Genomic DNA, 13,598 nt, shown 5'->3' with positions numbered 1-13,598 from the left:
TGCAACATAAATGCTAGTGAATGTGAATGAAGAGCACTTTACCATCTGATCCTGGAGGTCCCGGCAACCCTGGCACTCCAGGCAACCCAGGTGGTCCCTGGTTGCCTGGTTTCCCTGGAGCAGAATCAGCTCTCCCAGGAATACCAGCTGCCCCTGGAAATCCTGGATGACCAGGAAACCCTCGTGGCCCAGGGGGTCCCATCATGCCTCCAAGAGAAATCAAGAATGAAAACCACACATACTCTCAGATTACATTTTTCTGTAGAAGAAATGAAAATCAGTACATTCTTCTTAGGCTGTGGAATTTTTTTAAGGAAAAAAAATGTAGCTAAAAAATAACTGAGTATCCCAGCCATCAGAATGCCTCACCTCCTTTGAAACAAGCACACAAGTGGTAATAAAGGTTTAGGGAATCAGATTTTCTTACCTTTTTGTCTATTCTTTAGGATTATTGGAAAAGAAATATATATTATTTAATTAAAATTAGTTTTAAAATACCAAAAAACTTTGATAACTTGATAAAAAATAACCTGAATAAACACATTAGCACATATAGTGAATTAAAATATGGACTCACAGAAAGACAAATACTGATATCATACATGTAAGTATGATATCACTTACATGTGGAATTTTAAAGATACAACAACTAGTGAAAATAACAAAAAAGAAGCACATTCACAGATATAGAGAACAAACAAGTGGTTACTAGTGGGGAGAAGGGGGAGGGGCAAAATAAGGGTAGGAGATTAAGAGGTACAAACTATTACATATGAAATAAGCTATAAGGACATACTGTAAAACAAGCGGAGTATAGCCAATATTTTATAATAACTATAAATGGAGCATAACCTTTAAAAATTGTGACTCACTATATTGTACATCTGTAACACATAATACTGTACATCAACTAAAGTTCAATAAAAAATTTTAAAAATTAGAAGAAACTAAATAAGGTAATACATTAAATCATGTAGATAGGTACCTGGTATATAATTTTAAGCTGTTTGTTTTTATAATTATCAATGACTAGTAGAATTTAATGAGAAAACTGGTGTTGCCATTTAGATACTAAAATGTAATATTTGGATATGATTGAGATATGCTTACACGGAGACAGTCTTCTAATCTTTTACCCCAAAATTAATTAGCACAGCCAGAAAAAAATGGGACTCACAAAATTATCTATGTAGATGTAAAATACTATAACCACTTAGGTTTGTGGAAAAGCAAAGAGGTGGTAGATTTGAACCTGGCCTCTCCCTCTCCAGCCACAGGTACTTAAGTAGGTTATTTAACTTATTTAATCCTCTATATCTTCCTCAGAGGCTTGTAATGAAGATTAAATAAAAGAACCCACATAAGGAGCTTACTGCAATATCTGGCATGTTCTCAGTGAACGACTGGATGCTCAGTGTGTTTAGAGCAGGTCAAAGTAATGCAGCAGCAGCTAAATCCTGCTTCCCCTTGACATGCTACTTCCCCCTCGCTGGTGGCTTTGGCTTAAAGACAGCTGGAAGCCTTGGTGTGAGCGTGATCATTACTCTGAGCTGCTTCTTCCTAAGCATGCCTGGTTCCCGGACCTCTCTGTGGAAGACTGACATTATCAAAGATGGCACCATGGTAGCTCTAGTCCCTCACGCTCTTGTAGAACCTTGACACTCCCCTAGCAAGAGGTGGAATGTTCCCCGTCCCTTCAATGTACCAGCCTTTTGTGGTTGTTTGGACTAATGAAGTATGGCGGGAGTGACACGATACGGTTTCCAAGGCCAGATTATTAAAGAAGATTCAGCTTCTTCCTTGTGAGCAAAATGCTTGGGCTGGAGGCCTGAGGCACCACAGAAGCAATATCACTGCTCGGAAGCCACCATGCTGTAAGGAAGCCTAAATTAAGTACAGAGTCACACAGAGAGACTTGAGACTATATGAGAAATGAAGGAGAGAGATGCCTGGCCATTCCTCATGTTTCAGTTCCAGACACGATGGCTGCAACCAGATGAAAATCCCTGCTCCATAATTGCACAGCTTAGCCCTTCCTGAATTCCTGAACCACAGAAAGAGTGAAGGGGAATATACTGAATGTTGTTGTCTTAAACCACTAGGTTTTGGGTTATCTGTTCAGCAACAGACAATTGAAACCCTGTCCGTCATCAGTAATGTAGCATGCAAGTTAAGTTGATGGCTTTCGTTATTGGGTGCATACGTGCTGGGGCTTTACGTGTATTTTCAAACATTATCTTTACTCCTTCAACAACCTTGAAAAGTTCTACCTTATAGATAAGGCACAGAAAATTTAGGCCAAATATGAATACTGATAATCGGAGCTAACATAGTGAGTCTTTACTATATCCCCAGCTGTATTCTAAGAACTGTATACATATTATTTCTTTCAACTGTAACAAGAACTCCGTTCTGCAGACAGGAAAACTCAGGCACAGAGAAGTTTAATAAATGCCCAAGATCACACAGTTTGTAAGTACTAGAACCTGGAATGTTTTTAGTCCATTGTGTAAACGCATAACTATTTCACTATACTATACTGATTGGGAAGGCTGGGATTCAATCACAGGTGTCTGACTCCAAAACCCAACTCATCTCATGGTAAATACTATAGATGACTATAAAATAAAATATGTATAACAAAGGCTACATACAATGGTATGTTTAAAACAAAATGAACATGTACTCCTGTGGACTTGGCTACCATCTTGTCTTCATAACAGTCCTAAGACCTGACTCGGAATCTCCACAATCAGTCACTGGATGGTCCCAGATGCTGCCTGCTATCTCGTCCCAGTACCAGGGAGAATGCTCAACCAGCTTCGAAAAGGCAGAATGGGTTACAGTGTATGGCATATCGCAGCCTCGACCACCAACTGATAGGACATGAAATCAATTCAGTTGTGGCCAGCATTAAAAACTTTTTTTTTTTCAAAAGAAAAGAATGGAATAGAAAACGGAGTGCATCAGATACCCCAGAGATATTATTTTGTGAAATCTGTGTTTCAACCATATGTATGTATGTATGCATATATGTGTGTGATGTAATGTAAATGCTATACAATATAAAATTATTTCTTACTATAGGTTGGAGTCAAAATATGGATTCTTTTAAAAAAGATTTTTGGAATTAAGAAGCTTCCTGTTATACTTGGTTTGGAATCTGCTAGAGACAGGTATTACTTACTCCCACTGGGTTTTGATTTCAATCCGCTGGAGGTGGTATTTTATTATAAACAAGCCCGAAAGGAGAAATGTAAGAGCGGAGTCTAGTGCCTCCCGACCAACAGAGTATTCTGTATGATTTATATAGTTCTGGGTCAATTAAGCTATGGCTGCGATACTGAAAGAGTAAATGAACTAAACAACAAAGCTTTATTTACTGCCTTTGTGGTAATCAGATCCTACAAAGTGAAAGCTAGCTTCGTGAAACATTAAACAAGAACTCTGTAGTTCACAGATGAACATCTCAGGAAACTTCTAACTCCTCAGGAACTATAACATGAAACAGACCAGATAAAATTACATTTATACCAGACTTTTCTCCCCACACGTTTAATCAGTCTTCCTGGGTTCACAGAATGCAAATATTCCCTAAATTTCCATTCTTAATCTCACTGGGAATATTAGCTAAGACAGCACTTGAAGGAGTTCAAAGTCCGTGTGTCAACAGGATTATTTCTCAGGCCTTTCATCAAATACTACCATGAGTCATAGGGGTTTTTTTGTGGGCGAGAGGGCTGTTGTTTTTTGTTTATTTTTTAACTAAGTCCGAATCAAAATTTTATTTTTTAATTTGCAATTTTGTATTTCCACATTTCATGCAGAAGATTTAAGTTGGGGCCTAGGTGAATGAACTAAATTTTAACAAGTAGATGTCCATAGAGAGAGCCTTCCAAGAAAGTGGGAACGACCTAAAGACACACTCTAACCCTAGCAGCAGTTTCCACATCTTAACCGCATCTGGTAATCTTGTGGGAAGCTTGTTTTACATACATACTTCTTATCACACCCCTGAGATAGTGGTTGAATATTTCTGAGGTGCAGTCCAGGAGCCTGGATTTCTTCCAATTAAATGATTAATTGGTTTGAGCTCTGTGCTTCTTAATCCTGGCTGTGCATTAGAATTAAGCAGGGGTTGGGGGCGGGTGGTGGGTACTTCCCTGGCAGTCCAGTAGTTAGGACTCCGTGCTTCCAATGCAGGGGGCATGGGTTCGATCCCTGGTCAGGGAAATAAGATCCCACATGCTGTGCAGTGCGGCCAAAAATAAAAAAGTATGGGGACACTTTTATAATAGTAGGTGCCTTGGTCCATCCATCCCTCAGAGAGTCCAACATTCCTGATCTGGGGTACGCACAGCCATCAGTATTTTTGAAACAATGCTGAGGTGATTTTAATATCAGCTAGAGTGGAGAGGCCCTGGTGTGGAAAAGGATGCAGCAAACCTGGCATGTAAAAGCCATACCTGCACAGACTTCCCCTGGTCTACCAGGGGGACCAGGGGGACCAGGTGGTCCAACAGCCCCCGTTTCTCCATAGCGGCCAGGGTGCCCTGGATCCCCTGGAGGCCCTGCCAAAAATAATGGCATAATGTATATAGTAAACATATATATACATTTAAAGGCTCACGCACAATCACTTCTTGTGAGCCTTCTTAAAGTACAACAGGAGACTGTTTTGCAGTTTCTCATCACGTTTAAAGTGCAATACCTTAGACCCCCCGCTGCAGACACATGAAGTAGTGTGGAATTTGTCATCGATCTAGGCTGCTTTCTTCCTGGAGGCAGCATCTTGGCAGGTCTTAGTCAAATGGTTTCACACATTTCTAGCGATTAAAAAACCTACTTTCTGAAAGGTAACATAATAAAAATTCCAGCATGCAGTTCACCCACTAAAATAAAATTTGGTGTCTTATGGCTGATAGAGACAAACCAAGATGCACATCTCTACTTGCACTAGTATAAGTATACATTCCTGGTAAAAGTTCATATATGTAGCCTGCCGAGTGTGTAAACTACAGAAGGACTAGGCCAAACCCTCCTTTTGGGACTATGCAAATCCCATTTCAGCATAATTTATAGAGAAAAAAAATGGAACACAAACCTTTGAGTGGAAGAGCTGGAGTTGCCACAAACCCTGGTGGTCCTGGGTGCCCGCGGTCTCCAGGATCTCCCTGAAATCATTCATTCATTCACTTTTCTTAGAAATATTAATCTTTTTCTCATGTTTCCTGGCACAAAGTAAATATTAGCATCACCAAGTAGGCATTCATATAGGAAACAAAGCCTATAGGCTGACTAGAGAAATAAATAGCTCATGGTGGTCTAAGAGGAACAAAAGTATGAGACCTCCCACCTACAAGCAGAAGTTAACAGCCAACTGGGAAAGTTCTCCCAAAAGAAAAAAAATTCAAACTCCAAAAACGCTTCCATGTGCATCAACTAGATACCTCTGAAGCCATGAAGTTTCTCAGATCTATTACGAGCATTAATGTCTAACTTGCACTCCAGAACAAGTAGTTTATTTGCCTGTAGGATCTGAACCTACATTTTATTTTAGCAGCAGATATTGTCCCCCTTAATTGTGTCACCTTAATGCCACCATGGCTTGTCCTGCACAAGTGCTGAAGGTGAGGTCACATAAAAAGGAAAGAAAAAATGCAGTGGTGTTCAAAGCAAAGAACTCTCCACGGTTCCCTATGATTTTAATCATGATACTGTATAATCCCCAGGGAATTTTTGAATCTCATTATTATTCACCTTCAAAAGGATCATTGCTCAAATGTAAAATGTAATCATTACCACATGCATTAAAATAATATAAGCAAAATGAACTCAATTTTGAATGATTCTTTGAAATATTTTAAAAAATAAATTAGATAACGTAAGGGATATAGGATGTTATCAGACTGTACTCAGATAGGCTCACTTTTTTACCTTTGGACCAAGAAATCCAAACGGCCCAGGATCTCCAAACACTCCTGGTTCCCCCTACAAATAACCAAAAACATGCCTTTTTTTATTTTTATTTTTTAAGCATATATATTTATTTTTATGCACATATTTACCTACAAAATTTACAGGAAATAAAACAATGCATAATATATACAGTGCTGTTTTCATGAGGATCAAACAATGAAGGTAATTGCAGAACATCAGGGATGAAACACGCCTTTTTTAAAAAATGTGATTGGGTAACAAATTATCTCATTCTCATTTAATCTGAATGACACATGCTCACTGAGATTCTGTACAGAATCTTAACACTGCTTTGGGGTTGCATCCGACAGTTTTATGCTTTAGTTTTTGTACCCACGGTGAAATCATGTAACTTATAAAATAAATGTGTTCCCTTTCTCATTACTGTGTGTGAGTCTACAGGCCCTGGTACAACTTTTGAATGATACTGAATTGCATTTACTAATGAATATGTATTTATCCTCTCTATAATCGTGTTCATTTACCTTTAATCCTGGAAAACCTGGAGATCCATAGAAGCCAGGGTCCCCCTAATAAATTCACAAAAATCAACACAAGCAGAATTAAAACAAAATACATAAACCAGTTCAGTGAATCATTTTTCACCTTATGAGATTGATTCGTTGGTATTTAATCTTGTCTGCAAAGGTAGCTGAATAAAGGAAATAAATATAAAAGAGATTCCATTTCTTTATAACATTTGTTATTTTAATTGATCTTTAATCTTATTCAAAAAATTAATGTCCTTGACAGTGCTTTAAATTAAGAACACAGTTTTGTTGTTTTTGCTGTTCTTCCATTTCAGTTTATTTAATTTAATGCTTGCACTGAGCTAAATATCTTTGAATCGTCGCAATATAATTTCTCTAGAGATTAATAGTTGCTCTATGCATTGTCAGCAATGAAAATTACTACGGAAGTCAATATTGTCTCGTTAAGTACTAAATCTGAGTCAGATAAACTCAATGCCCATGCTCGCCAAGGTCTGGCCTTCATACTGACTCTATGAATGGGGATCCCATTAGTGACATGTGTGGAGATGTTTGAGCCCTGATGCTATAGTTGTTTTCTAGCTACTGCCCCTAGATCAGTACCTTCTTGTATCAAATAGGCTTAAATGAACAATTCCAAGCTACTATCACACTGACACTGAGCCAGTAAGAAAATGCCACGATCCCATTACTTCCTGCCAATTCTCCCATCTTCTGCTTGCCTGTTTTATCCAAATAATGTCCATGAAAGGGATGCTCTGGGGCACTTAGCTATCACACAGTTCTTGCTGACCAAAATATAGCATTCCTCTTAGAGATAATCTCCACTTTTGAACTCTCAGAAATATTGATCTTATAAAAATGGGAGAGAGAAATGCCTCCAAACTCACTGAAGTTAAGGACGCCAAGAATGATCCTTACCCGAGGTCCTGGAAATCCAGGAATACCTTTCTCTCCTTTTGTCCCAATACCGGGTTCCCCCTTAAAGAGATGACACTTTTAGAGGAGTTCAAGCAACAGTATTTCAGCAATACGAATGCAAAAACAAAACAAGAAATAAAAATTATTGCCAGCAGCTTAAAGAAAACAGCTACTTTGGAAATAGTCTTCCTACAGAATTATGATGAAATATCGAAAAGTTCTAGTAACATATCGGCATTTAAAGCAGTGATAATAACCATGTAAAAAATTTTAAATTAAGATAGCACATCATACAATTTTTTAAGCTCTTTAAATAAATTACCTTGGGGCCTGGTGGTCCGGGAGGTCCAATGATTCCAGGCGTTCCTTTAATACCCTAAAAATCACAATGAATATAATCTGGCTTACCGGCTTTATTCAACATACTGAGTTCCATCTCTTTAAGAAATTAACTCTTTCAACAGCCATTCTCCTAATTTTTTAATAAGGGATTACTCGTCAACTGTCGGTAATTAGCAACTAAGATCCAAGCGCACCTTTGAACCTGACACTCTTCAGGAGGCCAGTTCTGTGTAAAAGGTGTAGCATTGTGCGGTGCGGGACAGCAGAGCAGTGGGGGGAGCCACCATGGAACCAGGGCAGCAGATGCAAGCTGGGAATGCAGCCACTGAGAGGAGAGGCTCATTTTGAGCAAGGTAGTGAAACTGAATCCAGTAACTGAAAACTGACAAGAATGTGCACATGGCATCAGTAACATCAGTGCTGGAGGGTGACAAAGGAATTAATATTTGCCAAGAGTCTATTACATGCTCGGTTCTATGCCTCTGTCACCTTTCAATTACCAAAGCATCAGATCCATATGTAACATCTAAAGGACAGCTGGATTTCCAGTGGTATTTTCAGCGACCACATCAAAGACATGAATGGGGGACTATATCCTGGAGGACATGTCACAGTTTAGCAGCCCAAGCTAGGTCTGCCACTCAACAGCTGGGTAAACTTGAGAACACTGGTAACCTTTCCAAGTCTCACTTTTTCAACTCTTTATAATGGAGCTAGTAATAGTACCAACCTGTAAAGGTTACCCTGGGATCAAGGCAGCGTTGCATGTAGGTGCTCAGCTCTTCGCTGGCACGGGAACATGTTCAGAAAATGTTGGCTATGACTACTTTACCAAGGTCACATATGGATTGAGAATTACCTTTTCTCCTTTATAGAGACCAGAGTCAGGTGGCTGCACCAGAAGGGTGGGTCCTGGAGAACCCTGTTGGCCAACCTCACCCTTTAAAAAAAATCAAGATAATGAGAATTTCATATTAACTTTATTTTGAAATAAAAATTGAAACTAAGAAGACTTTCACCCACATATTGTGGTATAATGCTTACAAGCCTGTATGTCATGGATTTAAAATAAAAATCATGGCAAATACATAATGTAATTTTAAATGTTTATTGTTTTTCATAAATAATACATACTTACTGTTAAAAATGAATTTAAAAAATAAAAGTGATCCATAATCCTACCATCCAGAGGTAATCTCTATTAAAACTTTGGTACAGTTCTTTGTGGTGTGTGTGTGTTTGTATGTATGTGTGGGTATATAACTGTGTATACACACATGTATACATATACATATGTCTACATATACACATATGTGCATAATATGCATGTGTGCATACATGTATATGTGACTGAATGGTGCGTTAAACATAATTTGAAACTCTAATAGAAGACTCTTATTCAAAAAGACACATACACCCCAATGTTCATTGCAGCACTATTTACAACAGCCAAGTCACGGAAGCAACCTAAAGGCCCATCAACAGATGAATGGATAAAGAAGATGTGGTACATATATACAATGGAATATTACTCAGCCATAAAAAGAAATGATATTGGGTCATTTGTAGAGATGTGGATGGACCTAGAGACTGTCATACAGAGTGAAGTAAGTCAGAAAGAGAAAAACAAATACCATACATTAACGCATATATGTGGAATCTAGAAAAATGGTACAGATGAACCTGTTTGCAAGGCAGAAATAGAGACACAGATGTGGAGAACAAATGTATGGACACCAAGGGGGGAAAAGGGGGGTGGGATGAATTGGGAGTTTGGAATTGACATATATAAACTAATATGTATAAAATAGATAACTAATGAGAACCTGCTATATAGCACGGGGAATTCTACTCAATGGTCTGTGGTGACCTAAATGGGAAGGAAATCCAAAAAAGAGGTAATATATGTATACCTATAGCTGATTCACTTTGCTGTACAGCAGAAACTAACACAACATTGTAAAGCAACTATACCCCAATAAAAAATATATATATATTATAATGAAAGTAACACTATATAATAATAAACATAATTTAAATGAAGAATATAGTTTACATTTTAGTAAAATTTTAAATCATTTAATATATTTTACAACATTATTTTTTGCACATTTTCCTATCATATTGGGTGGGCCAAAAGGTTCGTTCATTTTTTTCCATAAGATGGCTCTGGTAGCACTTAGTTGTCTTTAACTTCATTCGAAACAATTTTGTTAGACCGTATGTGACAGGTGTCATATCAGCGTGCATTTAAAAAAAAGACATCAAAATTGGTGAATTTTTGCGGAGCCATTTTAATATTGAAGATGGAAGAAAAAAGCAACATTCTCGGCATACTATGCTTTAAAAGGTAAAAACGCAACTGAAACACACAAAAAGATTCGTGCAGTATATGGAGAAGTTGCTGTGCCTGATCGAACGTGTCAAAAGTGGTTTGCAGAGTTTCGTGCTGGAGATTTCTTACTGGATGGGGCTCCACGATCGGGTAGACCAACTGAGGTTCATACGGTCAAATTGAAACAATAATTGAGAACAATCAACATTACACCACGCAGGAGATGGCCGACATACTCAAAATATCCACATCAAGCATGGAAAATCATTTGCACCAGCTTGGTTATGTGAATCGCTTTGATGTTTGGGTTCCACGTAAGCGAAAAAAACCTTCTTGACCATATTTCCACATGCTATTCTCTACTGAAACGTAATGAAATAGTTCTGTTTCCAAAACAAATTGTGACGGGCAATGAAAAGTGGATACTGTACAACAATGTGGAATGGAAGAGCTCGTGGGGCAAGCGAAATGAACCACCACCAACCACACCAAAGGATGGTCTTCATCCAAAGAAGGTGATGTTGTGTATATGGTGGGATTGGGAGGGAGTCCGCTATTATGAGCTCCTTCCGGAAAACCAAACGGTTAATTCCAACAAGTACTGCTCCCAATTAGACCAACTGAAAGTGGCACTCGACAAAAAGCGTCCAGAATTAGTCAACAGAAAATGCATAATCTTCCATCAGGATAATGTAAGACCGCATGTTTCTTTGAGGACCAGGCAAAAACTGTTACAGCTTGGCTGGGAAGTTCTGATTCACTCGTCGTATTCACCAGGCATTGCACCTTTGGATTTCCATTTATTTCAGTCTTTACAAAATTCTGTTACTGGAAAAAAGTTCAATTCCCTGGAAGACTGTAAAAGGCACCTGGAACAGTTCTTTGCTCAAAAAGATAAAATGTTTTGAGAAGACGGAATGATGAAGTTGCCTGAAAAATGGCAGAAGGTAGTGGTACAAAAGGGTGAATACGTTGCTCAATAAAGTTCTTGGTGAAAATGAAAAATGTGTCTTTTATTTTTACTTAAAACCGAAGGCACTTTTTGGCCAACCCAATAAGTACTAGAACCTGGAATTTCCCCACATCATGCCGTCTTCCAGTATATTTTTGGCAAGCGTGTTAAATGGCTGTGCCATAAATTTCCCAACCACACTGGAACTCCATGAGAGCGGAGATCAGGTCTGTCTCGCCAAATCCCCACACCAAGCACCAATCCTAGCCTGGCACAGGGTAGATGCTCAATATCTATTTACCCACAGTTGTTGAAAGAGCCCCTCACCAACTCTTAAGCATTCAGATTGTTTCCAGATGAGCTTCCACCTTAAAGCACTTTTCTAAAGTTTATCCTTACTTAGTTTTGTGTTTCAGCAGAAAGGACTATGGGTGTGAGGGGTGGACGGTGTGTTGCTCAATGCTTTGGGTCACAGTTATTCATATTTTTATTTATGTGTGAAGTTTAGGACTCTGATGAAATTTGGCAAGTTAAGCTAAACAAATCCATAATTAAACAGATCGTTACCCCGGATATATTATCAGAAATATTCCATGTCTTTGGGCTAGGGGGAAGTGTGCTATATAAATTAAATTGAATTTACTGTTAGGTTTTGTCAGGACTGTCATTTTATAGTCAAGGGTAATGGTGTCATCATAATTCAGCAAAGACAAATTCTCAGCCATAAAGCTGGACAGTGACGAGAGAACGAACACAAGTTAAGTGGTAATCAGAACCGTCTCCTCGACCCGGGTAGCCCATACATTTTAACATGTGCTCCTCCACGCAAAAGGGAGTTCTTACCGGGTCTCCCATTTGCCCCTTTACTCCCACGCCAGGATTACCCTGGAAAAGAAAAGAAAAAGGAAACTAATTGCTTTGGAATATTAAAAAGTAGTTACAAGTCATAAGACTTCTGGTTAAGCAATTTGTTGAAGTGTATTTATTAAATAGTTTGGGAATTCTAAAAAGAGGGAAGACATGATTCTGACAAATATTAGTGGTCACTTATCTCATTGGACATGGACTTCATTTGTGTATCTTACTCATGGCTGCCTACCTTCAAACCTGGACTCCCAGGAGGGCCTGGAGGTCCCTAAATCAACAGCAAAAACACACAGATCAGTTATCAGTGATGGAGATCAGACTGTGCCCTTACTGGTTGTCCCAAGCTCCTCCTTAGGAAACGCTTAATTTTGAAACACTCCCCCATCCCCTCCTGCCCCCCACCTCCAGGGACCCGTGCTTCAGGAGGGACTCATGCTCATAATGGTGAGTGTTGGCTGATTCATCAGGTGATAATCTCGAAAAGAACCCATCTCTGCCTGAATTGCCCAAGACTGCAATTCTGCTTTCTTTTGCTTGATTTAAATATCAAGTCAGGGCTTTTGGAGAGACAGAATCAGCAGTGCTGTACTTACTGCCAACCCCGGCTCTCCTGGATATCCCACTGGGCCTGCTGGTCCTCTCACTCCCCTTGAGCCCTAAACATGAGAAAAATCAGTAAATTCGTTACCAGAAACCATAATCATCGTTCATGGGAGAGCTGCATGTAATCCCAGTTGGATAAAGACCTCCGGAGAAATCACAGTCCCGGCCACACCCGCCCTGCTGCGTCATCTTGAACAGTAGCTCTGATAGAGCTGGGAAAAGGGCACAGAGCTGGCAGGCAGTAGCACTTGGTGGGTGTGACTAACTCCTACGTTTGGGATTAAGACCCAGAGATCAATCTACTTATTCACAAATAAATCTTGTAGTAGCAAAAGTAGAGAACAAAGAAACCTTGTTACTCCTAAATTCCATATATGTTATAAATTTAATATACATCAAAATGCTTTTACAATATTAATATTACTTAGCATTAAATAAATTATTAATGTAGTTATACTCTAATACATCCTTTCAACGTGCCCTGTAAGATCAGTGTGAATAGAAATGTCCCCAATTCAAGATCAAGGTAATTAAGCCATAAACAATTTTCTGCAACATGTTAAGTTACAGCAGAGTAACACACAAATGCACAAGGAAAGGTTATAGTTGGGCAGTTCTAGAAGTATGGAGAAAGGGGCTCTGTTCTCCCACTCACCCTGCCCATGTCAAACGATTTGAGAGTGTGCAATGGCATTACTATCTCCTAGAGAATGAATTGGTATTTATTTTAACAGTGACACCAAGGTATCTCATGGATAATGTAGAACTGAGCTGCCGGAGTAGTAAGGAAAAACCAACCTGGGAAAGTAATCCTGTCAACAGCCGGAAGTTACCAAACACAATTACAGGTGAACCATTAGGAGGCCAAATTGCTTTCAGTTTTAATCTTGTGAATATTGATGAATTGGAAAGACAAATATAATCAGTGAATCACAAATTCCAGGAGCATGAAGACAGGGCAAAATACTAAACATAATACACAATTACTGATTCAGCAAAAGCAAAATCATTTTCACTGGACATATATTATGTAGGTAGTTTCTAAGCGGAATTATCTTCCTAAATATTAAGCGACTATAGCTACCCAAGCAATACCAAATGACCATTG

The 13,598-nt window shown here is 38.8% G+C and overlaps 1 protein-coding gene across 4 annotated transcripts in view; it reads right to left on the bottom strand.

Annotated features, from left to right (window-relative positions):
• COL4A4 (collagen type IV alpha 4 chain) overlaps positions 1-13,598 on the bottom strand; it is a 138,423-nt gene that overhangs the window by 71,870 nt on the left and 52,955 nt on the right. For 2 of the 4 annotated variants that reach the window (XR_003002635.1, XM_024740603.1), the window contains exons 1-11: positions 12,481-12,535; positions 12,120-12,155; positions 11,864-11,905; positions 8,593-8,673; positions 7,714-7,767; positions 7,392-7,451; positions 6,465-6,509; positions 5,938-5,991; positions 5,105-5,174; positions 4,467-4,571; positions 43-207 (exon numbers count right to left, since the gene is read on the bottom strand). Coding sequence is in view for 3 of the 4 variants with exons in the window: in XM_024740603.1 (XP_024596371.1) it covers positions 43-207; positions 4,467-4,571; positions 5,105-5,174; positions 5,938-5,991; positions 6,465-6,509; positions 7,392-7,451; positions 7,714-7,767; positions 8,593-8,673; positions 11,864-11,875 (646 nt within the window). In the remaining variant the exon portion in view is untranslated. Of the gene's footprint in view, positions 1-42; positions 208-4,466; positions 4,572-5,104; positions 5,175-5,937; positions 5,992-6,464; positions 6,510-7,391; positions 7,452-7,713; positions 7,768-8,592; positions 8,674-11,863; positions 11,906-12,119; positions 12,156-12,480; positions 12,544-13,598 lie in introns of those variants that run through there. The other 2 variants (XM_024740605.1, XM_024740604.1) reach the window with 2 other exon arrangements.

Source organism: Neophocaena asiaeorientalis, unplaced genomic scaffold (genome assembly GCF_003031525.2).
Source record: "Neophocaena asiaeorientalis asiaeorientalis breed wild unplaced genomic scaffold, Neophocaena_asiaeorientalis_V1.1 scaffold388, whole genome shotgun sequence".
Taxonomy (NCBI): Eukaryota; Metazoa; Chordata; class Mammalia; order Artiodactyla; family Phocoenidae; genus Neophocaena; species Neophocaena asiaeorientalis.
The sequence above is the reverse complement of the archived record's forward strand: the minus strand, read 5'-3'. Positions and strand labels throughout refer to the sequence as shown.